At 36.5% G+C, this 15055-nt stretch overlaps 1 protein-coding gene across 1 annotated transcript in view; it reads left to right on the forward strand.

The window, feature by feature from the left end:
* The window catches only part of COQ3 (coenzyme Q3 methyltransferase), a 40750-nt gene that overhangs the window by 12381 nt on the left and 13314 nt on the right, over window positions 1-15055 (forward strand). Inside the window, exons 2-3 of the mRNA XM_006881238.1 lie at window positions 2181-2307; window positions 7997-8149. Of these exons, the coding sequence (XP_006881300.1) occupies window positions 2181-2307; window positions 7997-8149 (280 nt within the window). The remainder of the gene's footprint in view (window positions 1-2180; window positions 2308-7996; window positions 8150-15055) is intronic.

A 15055-nucleotide genomic window follows, 5' to 3' on the forward strand; every position in this document is an offset into this window, starting at 1 on the left:
TTGTGACTGAGATACTTCACTCAGCATAATGTTCTCCAGGGTCACCCATTTTAAATTATATTGCATGAGTTCCTTGTTTTTCAGTGCAGTATAATATACCATTGTGTGAGTATATCACAGCTTCTCTATCCATTCGTTTGTTGATGGGCACTTAGGTTGTTTCCACCTCCTTGCTATTGTGGACAAAGCCGTGATAAACATGGGTGTGCATATATCTGCTTGAATGTCATTTATGGCCTCTTTGGGGCATATTCCCAATAGTGGAATTGCTGGGTCGAATGGTATCTCTATTTGCAACTTTTTGAGAAAGTGCCGTACCTCCTTCCACAGTGGTTGCACCATTTTATACTCCCACCAACAGTGAATAAGGGTTCCAATTTCTCCACAACCTTGCCAGCATTTGTTGCTTGCTGTTGTGTTAAATTTTGCTATTCTGACTGAGGTGAGATGATGTCTCATAGTTGTTTTTCTTTTTAATTTCTTGAGGTTGAAACTTAAATTACTGATTTGAAATTATTCTAATCTAGTATTGTAAATTTCCCTTGAAATATTGCTTTAGCTGCAGCCCAGAGAGTGTTACATATTATCACTTTACATATTATTTCGTTTTAAAAAGTGTATGAGACTTTTTCATTAATTGATTAATTGTTTAGAAGTATTTGAAGCTCCACCTGGTATCTCCTATTTCTATTTGGCATTATTGTCAGAGGACATATCTTATATTTTATGTTTCACTTCTTTTATGGTTGTGAACATTTATATCCTGGGCTAAGGACATAAAATAAATAATATTCTATCCTTATGAATTGACAAAATTCTATCTTTATAAATGTCCTATGCACACTTAAAAGAAGGTACATTCAGTTGTTTGTTGGTTGGAATGTGTTACAAATTTCAGTTTTACTGCTTGATAATGTCATTTAGTTCCTGTGTATCTTTTCTTGTTTTCTGCCTAGTGATTCTAACAATTACTAGAGAACATTTTTGAAGTACCCAGTTATAATTACAGATCATCTAATTCTTCTTTCAATTTTTGTCAATTTTTGCTTTGTTGTTCTTGATACTGTATTATTTGGTGTATACATTTTTGTATTGTTTTGTCTTGTTAATGAAATATCCTTGTACTCTTGATACAGTGTCCTTCTTTGTCCTTGATAATTTTCTTTGTTCTGAATCTTACTTTGTCTAAATGTTAAACAAACGAATATTCTGCAGCAGAGTAACTTGTTCATAAAGTAAGTATCTATGTTAATTCAGAAACAGAATGAGGGTATGAGTTGGGATTCCAAGAGATATTTAAGTATGTGTGTGTTTCTGTATGTGTTTTGTATGTTTTTATTCCCCTGTCAATTAAAGGATACTGGGCATATGTATAAATCCATTTCATATAATTGTATAAATCCATTTCATATAATTGATGTGAAGTCTGTAAATTGGAATTGACAGAATTTGTATTGTTTTTCACAAATATCAGAATTAATATTGTTCTACTTTAAGAGGTAATATACTTTTTATTTGAATATTTTTTTAAAAAATAATTTTATACAACATGTTGTGTTGCAGATACTAATGTCAAACTTTACTCCTACAGTGCTTTTTAAAATTTGTAGTTTCAGAAATGTCTTGTTAGAATGAGCTGATAGAATATGTGTTGTTGTTACTATGTGCCATCGAGTTGCTTGCAATTCATTCCAGCCCTGTGTACAGTAGACTGATACCCTGCTCTATTCCTTGCCAATCTAATTGTCTCTGACACACCTATCCCCGTTACCCCAGTCACTGAATCAATCCATCTTATCAAAGGTCTTCCTTTCTTGTGCTGTTTCTCCATGCTCCCAAGCTTGACATCCCTCTCCAAGGACTGGTCCTTCCTTGAAACATGTCCAAAGTATGTCAGACGAAGTTTCAGAATCCTTGCCTCCGAGAAGCAGCCTGGTTTCACCCCCTCTAGGATGAACCTGTTTGTTCTACTATCAGTCCATAGTATATTCAATAATCTTCCCTAGCACCATAGCTCAAAGGCATCAGTTCTCCTCTGTCCTTTTTTAATTTTTTTAGAGTAAAATTCATAATTAAGAAGAAAAACACTTTTTCAATTATAGTGTAACATAGAACTGTCAAGTAAGAATTAATTCTGTTAGATTCATATACTTACATGTACATGTCATTTTTTTTTCTAGGTTATTCAGAGAATGAGCTCAGCTGGACTCAACAAATTAAACAATGGGTTTCCCATGACTATCCAAAGCAGGCATTCAAATCCCATGTGATGACCTTTGCCTATTTGAATAAAATTAAAAGATACATGTAAGTATGTTTATTACTGTGCCAAACATATAAAGTACTCTATGCAAGGGTAGTTTAGTAGTGATTGTGTTAAACAAACCCTGTCAGTACATGTTAGCACATGTGCTTTGCTTAAGGCTACTTTTACTTATTTAACTATTTTTAACCATCTTATTTTCTCAATAATTTTTAAATTTGAAAAATTTTCAAGCTCACAAAAGTTGGTAGAATAATATTATCTATATTTCCAGATTAATTAAAGATTGATTCAAGTTTGGAAGGAGGAGTGGCATCCACTTCCTAAACCACATGCCTCTGGAAACTCTATGAACTTGGAGTAACGATGATAGTAATAGAAAGGCTTCAGTCCTTTTGTGTATATTTATAAAGTCTTATAAACATTTAAAAGTCTGTTGGGATCAAGGGTCTATTGTTATTTTATTTTGGAGGAATGTTCTTCTAGGTTGTACAGCATTCCTCTGTCAATTTTCTGCACTGAGGTAATCTGGGTTTGCTGTGATGCTGAACCTTGTGCCTTTGGAGGTCAAATGCTATATTGGCTACCTATGGTGGACAGTATGTGGTGGACCTCCCAGTTTAAGGCAGGTTTGGAAGCAGAAGTAGCATCCACTTCCTAAACCACATGCCTCTGAAAACTTTATGAACTTAGAGAAATGACAATAATTATAGAAAGGCTTCAGGCCTTTTGTTCATAGGGTTGCTATGAGTCATGCTCGACTTGACAGCAGTAAACAATAACAACAATATCCAGTGCATAGAAATTCAGTGATGGCTTTTCTTTGTAATGTAAGATTATATTACTAAGAAAAAGACTTTTTACTTTTTTTCATAGCTGTGATGGCCTCGTGGCTCCTAACTGAAAGGAAAGTGATTCAGATGCACCAGCTGCTCCTTCAGGAGAAAGATGGCAGTTTCATTCTATGTGATTTACAGCCTCTGAGAACCTGTTAGAGAGGATCAGCTATGAATCAGTTCTTATTCAGCATCAGTGACTTGGTGGTGGTTGTTGACTATCATTATGGCAGGACACAAATAATGAAATGCCTATTGTGTATGACAGAAGTGTGTTAAGAGGAATAAGTTTATATTTTAGGTAGTCATGCAGAACTAATTAATATCTTGCATTCATATTTTATAAATCAGTTTGTAATTTTTTTGAAAAATATTATATAGTGTTGAGCTTTTTTTTTGAGTGCATGCTTCTTCATTAACAGTCTCCTTTGAGACTAGACATGTGAAGTCATTCTTAGTCAACTGAATAGCCACTTGTAAATTAATCATGAGGCTTTGCAATAAGGATAAAAAAAATGATAAGTGTCATAATATTAAAGAAGAATTATTGATAAATATTTTGTAACATTCGTGTTTACCACAATTTAAAAAGTAACATTTTAATCCTAAAGGGATAAAAAGGTAACCAATATAGAATTACTCTCCATATTAAAAAAGACAGTAAAACATAATGATGTTTTCTAACTTAACAACCTGTTTTCTTACCCAAATAGTCCTCTGGAGGATTTACCATAACATACTCTGCCATGAAACTTGGTGTAGGATCTATCGTTTTTGGTTTATTGTTTGGTCTCATTTAATTAAAAATTTTTTTGGAGTGTGGGGAAGTTTATACTTTTCTGAACCTTTCCACTCATGATTTATTTGACAAATGTTTTCCTGAGTTCCAGCTACGTTCCAAGAACTGTGATAGGCACAAGGAATAAAATGGTGAGTTAGCCAATCCCTGCTTGCACTCCTCCTACTTAGTCTAGGAAGGGGCAGATGTGATCAAGTAATCATATAGCTCTGTGAAGAAGTACAAAGGGGAAAACATGGTCCCATTTTGTGCACTAGAGGACACGTCTTAGAAGGCTAATATTCTATTTAAGATGAAATTTGCTGAATGAGATTTATTAGATGTATGTGGAAGGCAAGAGGAAAAAATGGAAAGAATGTTTTAGGCAGAAGGAACACAATTTGCAAGGCCTAAGGAAGGAGCCAGCCTGACCAGTTCAAAGAACTGAAGGAAGGCCTGAATGTCTTATGTTGGAAGATGAAGAGAGTAATGGAATATATGTTTAGAGCAGGACTTCAAACCCATTTGAACTTGTTCAGTCATGGCTGACAAAGCAAAGCCAAGATAGATTGGATTTGCAAAATATGATTGTTTGGAATGATAACCAAAATGGGAAAAATTACTGGATGAAGTCTAGGAATAGGAAACTTGGAAGAGGTGGAATGAGGCCTTTCTGGAACCTGAGGTGGGAGACTGCATTACTGCCTGAACTGTGGAGAATTTCACATATGTCAAGTGGTTCGGTCAGCCTCCATCTTTGAGCAGGGAAACAAACAGTATTTCCAACTCTGCTTTGAAAGAGATTGGGTTGCTATAGAGTGTGCACGCTGCCCTGTTTTCTAAGAGAGAAATTAAGTTTCTTACAGAATATTAACCCATAATTTCCCCTGTTTCAGTTATTGTTTCAGGCACCTGCATTTTGTAAATCCCAGCTCATCCTGGTTTATTTAGTTTCACATAACTGAGCCAGGAAAAACCAGTTTGAAGATGAGTTTAGGGAGGGAAGACATATATGTTGTTGTTGTTGTTGTATATGACATATATAAGCAACTAAATAAATCTGTTTATAGGCTATGTGTATAAAAAAAGTGTGGCTAGTGTGGAAGTTGCAAGGCTATAGGCTGATCTCCATAAACTCCATAAATAAGGAGTAACAGTCAACATCCACAACATAGTACAGATTCCTTTGAGGCCAGACATGCCCACTATGTTCCCACACCTTATTCTACCGATCCTAACAACAGTTGTCCCTCCCAGGGGTCTCATTGCTCTACTAGTGGATCCACTAACCCATTGAAAAGGTTTCGTAGCATTTACATTTATGGTTATGGGGTTTATTAGGGAAGCTAATATTAATATTGTTATTGCAAACAATAGGTTACAGTATGTCAGCCAGGACAGCTTCCCAGTCATGCTTGCAAGCCTTTGAATTTTAACCGGAGTGCTTTAGCTCAGTGTTACGAAGACCTCTTGTGTGTGTTCTGACTCATTGCTAATCCTCCACTGGGTTTTTAGAAGCTGTGAATCACAGGGGAGAGAGCTCATCTTTCTCCCGCAGAGCAATTGGTGTATTCAAACCGATGGCCCTGAAAGGCATGTGATGCATTCTCTGCTTCCTCTCTCTTGCTTGTATAGAGAGTCCCATTTTTTATCCCCAAACTGCTCCATTTATGCCTGGTTATTGTTGTGTTACTGTTAGACGCTGTCAAGCTAAGTACGACTGCTAACAACCCTGTGAACAACTGATTTGAATACTTTTCTATCCTGTGCCTTCATCACAATCTCTGACACACTCAAGCTCATTACTGCAGTGACTGTGTAAACCCACCTGGTTGAAGATCTTCCTCTCCTTCACCATACCTCTGCTTTTCCAAGTGGTTGTCCCTTTCCAAGGAATAGCCTCTCCTAGCAACATGCCTAACGTATGTGAGACAAAGCTTCATCTTTGCCTCTAAGGAACACTCTAGCTGCACCTTCCCTAAGACATATCTGATTGTTCTTTTGGAATTCCATGGGATCTTTAGCACTCTACTCTAAAACCACAGTTCAAAGGCATCAATTCTCCTACTGCCATCCTTATTCATTTTCCAGCTCTCAGATGCATAGCAAGTGACTGAAAAGACCATAACTCTAATGAGGCACACATTAGTCCTCAAACTGGCATCATTCCTCAGTAATTTGGAGAAGTCCCTGATTACAGACCTTCCCAGTACAACACATTTCCATATTGCCTGACTGCTTGTACCTAGTGTATTGACTGTAGATCCAAATAAAATGAAGTTGTGGACAGTCTCAGTCCTTTGATATTGCCTATCAGTCCAGTGGCAATGATTTTTGTTTTCTTGATTTTGAGATCAACCCGTATTGAAAGCCTGGAGTGATGGTAAAATTGGCTAATCCCTTCATTAAAGTGTACATACCCTATTTTCATGTTCCCACAAAAGAAGATGGAAGGAATACACAGAGTCACTGTACCAAAAAGAATTGACATTGAAAAAATTCAGAAAGTACCATATGTACAAGAACCAATGGCAATGAAGGAAAAAGTTCTAGCTACACTGAAGGCATTTGCAAAAAAATAAGGACTTGGGAATCAACGGGGTACCAATTGACATGTTTCAACTCCATGCTCACCAGTCTGTGCCAGGAAATTTGGAGGACCTGGCTGACTGACTGGAAGAGATCCACATTTGTTCCCATTCCCAAGAAAAGTGATCTAACAGAATGTGGAAGTTATCGAACAATATCATTAATATCACATGAAAGCAAAATATTGCTGAAGATCATCTTTAAAAAGCTAGAAGTTCAAGCAGGATTTAGAAGAGGCTGTGGCACCAAGAATATTATTGCTGATATCAGATGGATCCTGACTGAAATCAGAGAATACAAATATCTATTTGTGTTTAATTGACTATGCAAAGGCATTTGACTGTGTGGATCATGACAGACTATGACTAACATTGAGAAGAATAGGAATCCCAGAATACTTAATTGTTCTCATGCAAAATCTATACTTAGATCAAGAAGCTTTTGTCCAAACAAAGCACGTGAACAATGTGTGGTTAAAATTAGGAAGGGTATGTGTCAGGGCTAAATAACTTCTCCATACCTAGCTTAATAGTTTTATATACTTTGGGCATGTTATCAGCAGGGCCCAGTCCCTGAAGAAAAATTCATGTTTGGTAAAGTGGAGAGTAGTGGGGTGGGGGGAGGGGGAAGCTTTCAGAGACATGGCTTAAGACAGTGGCTGCAACAGTTGGCACAGCACCACAGAGATTGTCAGAATGACACAAGACCAAGTAGTGTATCTTTTTGTTATACTATGAGTTCACTCTGAGTTGGAGCTGACTCAGTGATTCCTAAAAACAACAGCTAATACTACTACTACTACTGTTATTGTTAACATGCCGTCGCTTGGGACTCATAGTGACTCTATGTATAACAGGGTCTAAACCCTGCTCTATCCTGTGCCAATCTTATTGTCCCTGACATACCAACCCCCATTACCACAGTCACTGAGTCAGTCCACCTCATAAAGGGTCTTCCTCTCCTGCACTGTCCCTCCACCCTCCCAAGCATGATGTCCCTCTCCAAGGATTGGTCCCTCCTTGCAACATATCTGAAGTATGTCAGATGAAGCTTCAGAATCCTTGCCTCCAAGGAGCAGCCTGGTTTCACCCACTGTAGGTTGAACCTGTTTGTTCTCCTAGCATTCAGTACTCTTCTTCAGCACCGTAGTGCAAAGACATCAATTCTCCTAGTCATAGTCCAGCTTTCTGACACATAGCAAGTAATTGCAAAGACTATAGCCTGGATCAGACTCACCTTAATTTCCAGACTGACATATATCATTGCTGTTCTACTACTACTCTTATTATTAAATGGAACTCATAAGGCTAAATTTTATAAATTTCTATTTTAATTATAACTTGATTTAAAAGCAAACTTATTTTGTTGCATATCTGAAACTACATAGTTATAAACAATTTGAAAGAAAATGTGATTTTCTTTCTATATTCAGACTCTAATAAAAATGAGAGTATCTTTCTGCATTATTTATTCACTGTTATGCTTTTAAGAATACTATTCTTTACCTGGCTTTTCATTTTGACCCCTTAGGTACCCTGAAATAAGACAGTACAGTACTTCACAAACCACTGTAGACAAGAATGAAGTAAAAATGTTTCAGACCCTGGCTCACAAGTGGTGGGATGAGCAAGGAGCATATGCAGCCCTTCATTCCATGAATGACTTAAGGGTACCTTTTATTAGGTAATATTCTAGGAATGCTATGTCTTTTAAATGCAGATTTTTAAAGTAACTTTAAAAAAAAATTTATATTGGTTTGCACTTAAAATTTATATACATTATGTTTTTATTTAAATTTTTCTTTACATTGTATTTTATTCTTTTTTTTCCACTTTATTCTTTAATGTATACTCTAGAGAGCTAAAGAGTATTTATTTCTGGAAATTGAACAAGAAAGACTTTTATCTTGGAAATCTTTCACAGATTATTTCATGTTGGGCAAAACAGAGAATTATTTATCTAGTAAATTTATACCAATAATTTGAAAACAAGCATTAGGAGAAGCGAGTTCTTTAATCTGTCTTTATAAGAAAATGATACATTGTGTTTTATTCTTATACATTGTGTTTAACACATTCTTTTATTCACATTGTGTTTCACGCGATCATTCATATATATTTGTGTTTTATAAAATTAATCACCATTGATCTGTGCCCACCATTACCCTGACTTTTCAGGTGCCCACTGGATCTTTCCTAATTTCTTCACCCTCTCCCTCCACCCACCAAACTCTGTGACCCTTCCTCAGTCTGATTACCCCCTTTGGACTTTTATACACATCTTACTAATTATCCTTATATTTTTATAATAATGGTTTTATGCAGTATTTGTCCTTATGAGACTGAATTAGTTCACTAGACATAATGCTCTCTAGCCTCTACCATATCATATAATATTTTATCCTAAATCATTGCTCCTAAGTGCCGCATAGTATTCCATTTTTTTAATGTACCACAATTTCTCAATCCATTCAATTGTTGACAGATATTTGGGCTGTTTCCTTGTTCTTGCTATTGTGAATAATGCTGCTATGAACATTGGTTACAAATCTCCATTTTTGTCTCAGTTCTAATTTCTTTGAGGTATATTTTAGTAGTGGAGTAACTGGGTTATATGGAGTTTCTGTGTTCAACTTTTTGAAGAAACACCAAACTGCTTTCCAGAGTGGTTATACCATTTTACAATGCCACCAACAGTATACAAGATGTTCAATCTCTTCACATCCTCTCCAATATTTATTGTTAAATGTTGCTACTTCTTATTTCTCCATTGAGAATGATTTTGGCTCTTGGTTTTGTGTGTATACTTTTCTCTTTGTTGAAGAAATTATCTTCTATTCCTATTTTGCTGACTGTTTTATCCAGAAAGTACTGCTGGATTTTGTGGGAGGCCTTTTCTGCATGATCACATGGTTCTTGTTCTGTGCTTTGTTAATGTGAAGAATTACATTGATTGTTTTTGTTAGGTTAAACCATACTTACATACCTATTATAAACCCCTCTTGGTAATGATGACTTCTTTTTTATATATACTGTTGGGTTCTGTTGACCAAGATTTTATTAAGAATTTTTGCATCTATATTCATGATAGATACTGGTATTATTTTATTTTATTTATTTATTTATTTATTTATTTTTGTAATATCTGTGTGGTTTTGGTATTATGGTTGTGCTTCAGAATTCTTGGAATGACTCTGGGAGTTTTCCTTCTACCACTTTTTTTTTTTTTCCTTCTTCTACCACTTTTAAAAATAATGTCAGTAAAATTGGTGATGGATATTTTCTGAATGTTTGGTAGAATTCAACCATGAAGCCATCTGGTCAAGAACTTTTTTTTTGTTGGGGAGTCTTCTCAATTTCTTCTTCTTTGAAGGATCTTTTCCAGTATTTTACATCTGTCTATGTCAGTCTGGATCGCATATGAGTTTCAAGGAATTTGTTGATGGTCATTAGGTTTTCAAATTTATCAGTTTGTTGTTGTTGTTGTTGTTTTCTGTCGAGTCAAACACAATTCATAGTGACCTTATGAGCAAAAGACCTGAAGCCTTTCTATAACTATTGTCATTTCTCAAAGTTCATAAAGTTTCCAGAGGCATGTTGTTTAGTGGATGCCACTCCTGCTTCCAAATCAGAGTGTGTTGTTGTTGTTGTTATGTGCCATCGAGTCATAACTTATTATAATATTCTCTTATTATAGATTTAATTTTATTTGGAACTGCTATTATGTCACCTCTATCATTTTTTAGTGGAATTATTTGTGTCTTTTCATTGTTTTGTTGTTGGGGCTTTTTTGTTGTTGTTGTTATTTCGTTTTTTGGTATGTGTCTTCTTTTCCTTTCCTTTTTTAAGTTTGCCAATAGTTTGTCTATTTTATTGACCCTTTCAAAGAACCAACTCCTGGTTTTGTTGATGATTTCACTTGTTTTTCTGTTTTCTGTCTCATTGGTTTCAGCTTTTGTCCTTATAATTTCCTTTCTTCTAGAGGCTGTGGGGTTAGATTGTTACTCTTTTTCTGTTTGATGGAGGTCACTAATTTGACTTCTTTCTTTTATTTGCTTTCTTATTACTATGAACTATATCTGAGAGATTTTGGAATGTTGTGTTTTCATTATCATTTGTTGTGAGAAACTTTTATATTTCTTATATAACCCACTTATGTTCTAGCAGGATTTTAGCTTTCAAGTGGACAGTTTTATAGTTTACCCTCTAGTTGTTAATTTCTAGTTTAATGGTATTGTGGTCTTGTGGAGTTAAGAGTTTGTCTTTCAATATGAATTTCCTACCCATTGCCCAACTTGACCGTGAGGATTGCAGTAATATGCAAATAGGATGTGTTAGTTTATCCACAAGAGGATTGGCTGTCTCACCAATCCACAATGTGATAGGTCAGTCTCACCACTCTACAAGGGGATTGGCTAGTCTAGCCATTCAAGTGAACAATCCAGCAGTAGGAAGAGAATCATTTTCCCCATCAACAAAAAAGAAGAAGAAAGAGAAAGAAGCATGTCTTTCGGGCCTAGAAATTCTTGCTCCAGCTCCAGCAGTAGAAACTATGGCCAAACCAGAAAACTAATATGAAATAGACCTACCTTGGGACTGATGCCCTCCATGGAAAAAACCAGAGGTAACCTAAGAGCCTTTGCCTAGGTTTGTTGGATAATTTGGAAGGGGTGGGGAGAGTCAGTATTGGCAGGACTGAGAACTTTTTAACTCAGGCCTAAAGCCATAAGGCTCAAGGCTTACGTGCCTGAGAACACATTTTGGAAGCTATCTTGACTGTATTTTGCTACTAACCTTAATAATAGCCCTTTAACTTTGCCAGTATGGTTCACTGTGGTTTGTGAGCTACCACATTGGATTTCAGACCATGCAAAACAGTAAGATTGGTGTTGAAATGAGTAGAAAGACGTGGTTGACATATCTGGCCTCATAGGAATTGGATTTGTGTTGTTGATGCTGTTGACAGGATCAGTTCCCCTTTGTGAAGTTGGTAAAGATCATATGTAGCTGTATTCATTTGAGTCTTGTAGTTTTTACAGGTCTGAAAAGATACTTCGTATTATTTCAGTGTTTTTTATTTATTGAGGCTTGCTTTGTGTCCTAATATATAATCAGCTCTAGAGAATATACCATGTGCATGTAAGAAGAAAGTAAATTAACTTTTATTTCAGTGCAGTACCCTGAATATGTCCACAAGATTGAGTTGTCTGTATAATTTAGATCTTCTTCATCTTCATTAAGTTATTTCCCTGTTCATCTGTTCTTTGGTCAGTGTGGTGTGTTAAAGTCTTCTACCACTATTGCGGTGCGTCTTCTTTGTTCAAGTCTGTTGACCAGTGGTTTATGTATTTTACAGGTCTGTCATTTGGTGTAGAGATGTTGACCAAGGTTATGTCTTCTTGATCTGTTGTACCTTTAATCATTATAAAATGTCCTTCCGTATATTTTAAGGTGCTTTTCATTCGGAATCTATTTTATCAGAGATAAGTATTGCCACTCCTGCTTTTTTTCTGAGTGTAATTTGCTTGGTATGGTTTTCTCCCCCACCTTTTGGTTTTTAATCTTTATTCTCATGTTTTAGATGTGTCTTTTATAGACCGAATTTGATGGACTTTGGGGTTTTTTATCCGTTCTGCTACTTTTTTTCCTCTTAATTGGTACATGTAACACATTCACTTTGTTACTGTTTTTGTTGTTATATTCCATTGAGTTGCCTCTGACCCATAGTGACCCCTTGCCTATCCTGAGCCAGTCTCATTCATTCTGACACACCAACCCCCATTGCCCCAGTTACTGTCCATCTCCTCCGGGTCTTCCTCTCCTGTGCTGTTCCTCCACTTTTCTGAGCATGATGTCCTTCTCCAAGGACTGGTCTCTCCTGGCTACATGCCCAAAGTATGTGAGACAGAGCTTCAAAATCCTAGCCTCCAAGGAGAGACTTGGTTTCACCCTCTCCAAGATAGACCTATTTGTTTTCTTGGCAGTCCATCGTGTATTCAGGACTTCTCCAGCACCACAACTCGAAGGCACCGATTCTTTTTCTGTCATCCTTAGTCATTGTCCAGTTCTCTGAGGCATAAGAAGTAATTGTGAAGACCATGGCCTACATTAGGCACCCTTTAGTTTCTAGACTGACATTGTTGCTTTTCAGCACTCTGGAAGGTTCCTGACAGCAGATTTTCCCAATGCAGTTTGTCTTTTGATCTCCTGACTGCTGTTGTTAAGAGTGTTGATTGTGGAGCCAAACAAACTGTAATTGCTAACAGCCTCAATCTCTTCTCCATTTATCATGGTGCTGCCAGTTGGCCCAGTGGTGAGAATCTTTGTTTTCTTGATGTTGAGATTCAATCCATATTGAAGACTACAGTCCTTGACCTTCTGCAGCAAGTGGTTCAGGTTTTCTTCAGTTTTAGCAAGCAAGATTGTGTCATTTGCATATCATAAGTTTTTTGTGAATGTTCAATCTTTATGTCACATTCCTCCTCATAAAGCCCTGCTTCCCCAATCATCTGTTCTGCATAGAGATTGAAATGGTATGGGGATAGGATGCATCCCTGACACACACCTCTCTTGATTTTGAACAATACAATGTTTCTTTGCTCTGTTCTGAGGAATGCTTCCTCTGTGCACGTACAGGTTTTGCTTAAGCACAACCAAGTGTTCTGGGATTCCCATGTTCCTCAACGTTAACCACAATTTGTTGTAATTCTTCTAGTACTCTCTGCTTTCTGCCAAGATCCATCTGACATTGGTACAGGCCAGGTTTTATAATTTCCATTTTGCTGTGTTTCTTTTTCTGTTGTTTCTGGTTACTATTGTCCATCTTCTTTCCTTTGGGGTCTCTATGTGAAGGCCTTAGAACTTCTTGTACAGTTGGTCTTGTTTTCACAAATTACCTAAGTTCCTGGTTTTCTACAGATGACCTAATTTCTACATGATATTTAATGGATAGCTTTGCTGGGCACAGGATCCTCAGCTATCAGTTGTTTTCTTTCAGTCTTTTGTATATGTCATCCCATTGTCTTCTTACTTGCATGCATTCTGCTGAGAAATAAGAATTTAATCTAATTGTTTTTCCTTTATAGGTGACTCTGTTTTTCTTATGCTGCTTTTAGTAGTCTATCCTTATCTTTTATTTTGGAGAATTTGACTATGATGTGTCTTGAGGTTTTTCTCTTGAGGTCTAGTCTTTTTGGTGTTTGCTGAGTTTCTTGAATATGGATCCTCATTCTTCATAATACCTGGAAAGTTTTTTTCTAGTAGTTCTTACACAATTTTCTCAGTGCTTTCTCTGTCAGTCTAGTGTTCTAGAAGTCTAATCATATTTATGTTGTTCCTTTTGATGTTATCCCACATGATTCTGATGTTTTGGGTTGTTTGGTTTTTCCTTTTCCTTCTTCTCTTCTCTGATTTTTCTTCTAGTATGTTCCCATTGAGGTTCTTATCTCTGAGTCATTGACTCTCTGTTTCATCTCTTTTGTTCTGCTTTTTATCCTTCCAGCATATTGAAAACTTCAGCCATTTTGGTCTTGATATTCCGAATTGCATTTCCATGTTATTTCCAGTACTATGTTGGCTGTACCTCTTCTGTCTTGTGATTATCTTTTTAACTTTTTTTTTAATCTCTTTAGTTTAATTTCTTTCTTCCATCTTTTGCAATTTTTTCCAAGCTGTTCATGTTCTTAAGTATCAGTATATCTCTTCTGGCTCTCTATCATTTTATATATGGCTTCCATTCTCCCATCATTTACATCCTTTTCAGTAGCCGTTCATATGACTTCACATCAGTATATTTCTTCTGCCTCCTTCTCTCACAGATACTGAAAGAAACAAGGATTTTGCTCCACCATGTCAGAGAGTGGACCTTCCACTAGAGCTGGCATTCTGAATTTGGACTTCTAACCTCTTGAAGGCAATCAACAACAACAACCTCTTATTACAAGAAAATAAATCTCTACTTGATAAAACCATCTACTTGTGGTACTTCTCTTATTTTAGCATTAAGTAACTAAGACAAACTACCAGGGCTCCTTGTAAGTAAAATTGTCGTTATTGTTGGTAGGTGCCTTTGAGTCAAATAGGGTTCATAGCGATCCCATGAAAACAGACCTGAACCCTGTCTTGTACCATTCTCATCATCTCTGACACACTTGAACCCATTGCTGCAGTCACTGTGTCAACTCATCTCATTGAGGGTCCTCCTCTCTTTCACTGGCTTTCCAACCTTCCAACCCTTTCGGAGGAATAACCTCTTCTAGCATCATGTCCAAAGTATGAGAGACGAAGCCTCATGATCTATTTCTGTGTTATGCACATGACACACTTTTTCCCCCCTAAAAATTAGGACTTGAAATGCTTGCTGCAAAAGGTCAAGGACTACAACCTTTAATATAGATTAAATCTCAACATCAAGAAGACGAAAGTCCTCACCATTGTGCCAGTAGTCAACATGATAAATGGAGAAAGGTTTGAAATTGTAAATGATTTCTTCTTACTTGGATCAACATTCAACATTTTGGTACCAGCAGTTAAGAAGTCAGGACACATATTGCATTGGAGACATAGTTGCTGTCTAGGACCTCTCCGTAAT

Source organism: Elephantulus edwardii, unplaced genomic scaffold (assembly GCF_000299155.1).
Source record: "Elephantulus edwardii isolate Elephantulus edwardi_28Jun2011 unplaced genomic scaffold, EleEdw1.0 scaffold00013, whole genome shotgun sequence".
In the NCBI taxonomy this organism is placed as follows: Eukaryota; Metazoa; Chordata; class Mammalia; order Macroscelidea; family Macroscelididae; genus Elephantulus; species Elephantulus edwardii.